The sequence below is a fragment of the Sinocyclocheilus anshuiensis genome, unplaced genomic scaffold (genome assembly GCF_001515605.1).
Source record: "Sinocyclocheilus anshuiensis isolate Anshui unplaced genomic scaffold, SAMN03320099.WGS_v1.1 scaffold396, whole genome shotgun sequence".
NCBI classification, from domain to species: domain Eukaryota; kingdom Metazoa; phylum Chordata; class Actinopteri; order Cypriniformes; family Cyprinidae; genus Sinocyclocheilus; species Sinocyclocheilus anshuiensis.
Window position 1 is genome coordinate 211,188 of NW_015558623.1, and position 4,585 is coordinate 215,772.

Consider the following 4,585-nt stretch of genomic DNA (forward strand, 5'->3'; position numbering starts at 1 on the left):
AAAAATGAATATATCATTAAAAATATATCACTGAAAAAGATGATTAACTTCCCAGGCTGATCATTTGGTCTGTCACAACAAAGAAACCTCAAACTTGGTACTTTATTAAATACATTGATGTTTTAACATTATAATAATCCAAACTATTAAAAATCAAATACTTTTTACTTAATATTTATTAGCAAAGACGTGATCTGTTTCTGAGTTTTGAATCAGCACAACACTCTAGCCATCAAACTAACTCAGCCAGTCAAAGTCATCTTCTACCTTAATAATGGACTTGCTTTTCTTTTTAATGCGTAGTGGTATCTTGTCGATGACAGGCAGTTGAGGCAGTATGCGGAGCTCCTCCAGGACAGCGATGGCAGCTAGTTTCTTGGCGATCTTCTTGCTTTTGCCCTCACCCTCCCCTGAAAACTCGCCCACTGTTACCCGCACCACAAAATTCTTCATGTGAGGAGGCCCAGTCTCTTTTAGCACCTGTATATAGTGAGGACAGTTAAAGAAAAGTCAACAATTGTTTGGTTTGAGCATAACTGTGAGATATCACAATAAATCTATATGCATGAGCATGGAATTTCGCTCAATTATTATTTGCATTTTTTTTATATATTTGCAGCCTATGCATGATGGGATCATGACATACCTCAAAATTCACAGGCATGTTGCGCTTCAGTGCAATCTCAAACACTTGGCTGATCTCTGACTTGTTAAGGTTTTCTTGTACTGGCTCTTCTTTCATCTACAGGATGAACGTGACATGCATTTTCAGTCACGATTTAATAATACAGATTAGATAAATTTATTTTGCTTGTATTTACTAGATAAGGTTCGAGATTTCACAGCAGCTCTTTTGGAAGAATAAATTACTGACAGCCCATTCATCATGTTAGTAGTATGAACGCTCACCTCAGCTATTTGCTGCATTATTGGCTCTTTCTGCAGATATTTGATAGCTTTAGCCGCAGCGTCATGTTTGGCTGCTTGACGCGTGCGGCCCTTGCCATGGAACTGTTGTCCACCGATAGACAGCTCCATTTGATACAGTACTGGCCCCACAGGAGGAAATGGGTAGTAATAACTGATCAAGAAAAAAATAAACAAAACAATATATAATCTAATCAATCATACAATCACAAAAGGCTATCGTATCAACCAAAAGATCTATTGTGCATCATTCAGTAAGCTAAAGGAATGGATAAAATAGGAATAAATAGAGAGTGCATACTGCTGCATGGAGCGTGCATAAGGGCCTGGTGCTCTGATGTTGTAGTTGAATGCTGGTCTCAGCCCCGGGTAGGCATCTATAGGTTTGTAGATGGGTTTCTTGCCCAACTTCATACAAAGTGCATTAAGCTCCACAGTGTGGGTTACATTATCTGAATGAGAGAGAAACATGCCAAACAGCTGTTTGCACTGCTAACATTCATGAGGTTCAACCTATTACTGTAAAAACATTATTACTGTAAAATATTGTTGCCGTTTAAAATAGTCTTTTTCCATTTTGATATATTTTAAAATGTCATTTATTTCTGTGATGCAAAGCTGAATTTTCAGCATCATTACTCCAGTCTTCAGTGTCACTTGATCCTTCAGAAATCATTCTAATATGCTGATTTGGTGAACAATAAACATTTCCTATTATTATCATCAATGTTAATGCATTGCTTAATGTTAACTAACAGTGAGCAAAACATTTGTATTTATTCATCTCTCTTAGTTAATAAAAACACAGCTGATCATTGTTAGCTCATTTTTGCTTGAGTACATTAAATAATATTAACATTAAATAATATGCATAGACCTTTTAATTTGAATAATTTAGTAGTAAATGTTGAAATTAACATTAACATTAATAAAGGCTTTAAAAGTATTTTTCATTGTTAGTTTATGTTAACTAATAAATGTACTAAAGTTAACAAATGAAACCTTAAAGTGTAACCTAAAAATCCTCTGTAACAATGTAAATGTCTTTACTATCACTTTTGATAAATTTAATGTGCCCTTGATGAATAAAAATATTATTTTTTTTATCTTACTGACCTCAAACTTTTGAATGATACTGTAAATACAAAAAAAAAAAAAAAAAACATCATAAAGTCAGAATTGCAAGATATACACTTGCAACTCTGAGGGGGAAAAAATCTGAATTGTGAGATTACCTTTTTTTATTCTGTGGCGGAAACAAGCTTTCATACAATTCAGGTTTTGACAATGTGAGAATGAGAAAACTTTCAATTAAGAAGATAAAGGGAACAATTGCACGTACACTCTGAGCCCTTGTAGATCCCACCTGGGTTCTTGCCTGGGTGGCGGGGGCTTCTGTGACTGGGTTTGGGAAGAGTAGTTTGGGTGAGAGCACATGTTGCTGCTGAGTGCTGGGCTTTTTTGATACTGGTCCCCTCTGCATCCCAGTGCTGATCCCCCAGAGTTAACCGCACTGAGAAAATCTGACCAACACACCACAACATCAGAAAGTTCAGGCAGGTGGGAAGAGATGGTTTTGTGTGTTTGTGTATACAGTAAAGCGCCAAGTCTTACCTTGGAGTGGGCTGGTCCTTGTTCACTGAGTAGCTTGTATTCAGGTTGGATCTTATTGTAACGGGCTAACTCATTTACCAGACACATAGGAGTTTTCTCTTTAGGGTTTGCCATGTTAGATACTAGAGGACAACATTAAAAGATTAAATCAAGAAGGAAATATTTTAAAACTGTTTAACAATCCAAGAAATTATTTTTCTTATCAGGGCATAGCTAGGCCCAGATTATTCGAAAGTTCGGGGTCAGTAAATTTATTTATTTATTTTTTATGTTTTTGAAAAAGACTCTTATGCTCACCAAGGCTGCAATTATTTGATAAAAATAGAGCAAAACCGTAACACTGTGAAATATTATTGCAGTTTAAAAGAACTATTTTCCATTTTAATATATTTTAAAATATAATTTATTCCTGTGATGCAAAGCTGAATTTTCAGCATCATTACTCCAGTCTTCAGTGTCACATGATACTTCAGAAATCATTCTAATATGCTGATTTGCTGCTCAAGAAACATTTCTTATCATTCATGTTGATAACAGTTGTGCTGCTTAATATTTTTAGTGAACATTAAGTTAAAAAGAACAGCATTTATTTGAAATAGAAATATTTTGTAATAAGATCAATAATATGCATCCTGGCTGAATAAAAATGTTAATTTTAATCATTAATTTTTTCAGCATGTTTGAGATAAAAAGACAATTTTTATACCATTGTTATCAGATTTTATTGCCAATTTTGTTACTGATATTGAAAACAGTTGTGCTGCTTAATATTTTTGGTGATAGGAAGGAAGTTTAAAAAGTATTTATTTGAAATAGACATATTTTGCATTTACTGTCAAGTTTGATAAATGTTATGCATTCTTGCTGAATAAAAATATTAATTTCTTTAAAAAAAAAAAAAATCTTAACGACCACAAATTTTGAATGGTAGTGTATTTTTTTTCAGCATGTTCGGAGATAAAAATTATTTTTTTATACCATTGTTATCAGATTTTATTGCTGAATTGAAATATGTTATTAAGAACGTTCCATATGAGATTTCTATATGGGCCTGGGCATAACTGAAGAATTCGAATGCATGAATTGTCATGTCCTAGATGATGCTTTTTGTCTAAAAATGCTCAGAGCAATGTTTCACCCACCTGTGGGGTTGCAGAAGGGTGTGGCGGAGGCGGAAGGCAGGGCGGAGTTTCGGAGCGGGTGACTGGCACTCTCTGAGGGTAAGGGAGCAGTGGCACAGGGAATGCTGAACCCAGGTTGGGGTGGGGCCAGCTGTAAAGGGGTAGCACTGGGTGCAGGGTTGCCAGGCGCCTGAAACTGAAGCTGTGACATTCTGATTGGCTGGTAGGAAGGTGGGTTGTTTGAATGACCTGGTATAGACTTTGCAGTCAGGTAGGAAGAGAACTTCACAAAGAAGGGTTGTACGTGAAAGAGAGAGAACGACACAGTGAGAGTTTGTAGAATGAAGGACGACTGCAAAGCTCAACCTGCAGAGAAGAAAAATGAAAAGGATTATTATTAGTTATCATAGCTATACTGAAAAAAAATATCTGTGACTTTTACGGTAAAATACCGGCAGCTGTGGTTGCCAGAACTTCACCGTAAAAAATATGGTAGCAACATTTTAGGTTTTACAGACTTAACTTAAATTCACAATAAAACACCGTATTTCATTAACTGATGTAATGTTAATAAACCAACATATCGAAGTACTAATATCTGTTTTGAACCATTGTAATGCACTGATAAACACCAAAAACAGGTGGTGATGAGAAAGTCACATGATGAACCAAAGCTCATCACAAACAGCTTTTCTACGAGCTGAGGAGGGCAATACTTATATATAGATATATAAGGTTTATTGGTTCATTAAAAGCGAAATTACACAACAACTGTTAAAATCACAATCATATGCTTAAGTAACCAAAAGATCAATCTTTGCATTTCCAAAAAAGAAAATACCAGTGCTAAAGCAAAAGAATGATGTTAAAGGGTTAGCTCACCCAAAAATGAAAATTCTGTCATTAATTACTCACCCTCATGT

At 35.2% G+C, this 4,585-nt stretch overlaps 1 protein-coding gene across 4 annotated transcripts in view; it reads right to left on the reverse strand.

The window, feature by feature from the left end:
• LOC107680699 (double-stranded RNA-binding protein Staufen homolog 1-like) overlaps positions 1-4,585 on the reverse strand; it is a 15,318-nt gene that overhangs the window by 8,847 nt on the left and 1,886 nt on the right. For 2 of the 4 annotated variants that reach the window (XM_016476710.1, XM_016476709.1), the window contains exons 2-8: positions 3,684-4,028; positions 2,542-2,663; positions 2,270-2,450; positions 1,229-1,379; positions 910-1,081; positions 647-742; positions 268-480 (exon numbers count right to left, since the gene is read on the reverse strand). In XM_016476710.1, the coding sequence (XP_016332196.1) occupies positions 268-480; positions 647-742; positions 910-1,081; positions 1,229-1,379; positions 2,270-2,450; positions 2,542-2,663; positions 3,684-3,873 (1,125 nt within the window). In that variant the 5' untranslated portion in view covers positions 3,874-4,028. The remainder of the gene's footprint in view (positions 1-267; positions 481-646; positions 743-909; positions 1,082-1,228; positions 1,380-2,269; positions 2,451-2,541; positions 2,664-3,683; positions 4,029-4,585) is intronic. The other 2 variants (XM_016476711.1, XM_016476712.1) reach the window with 2 other exon arrangements.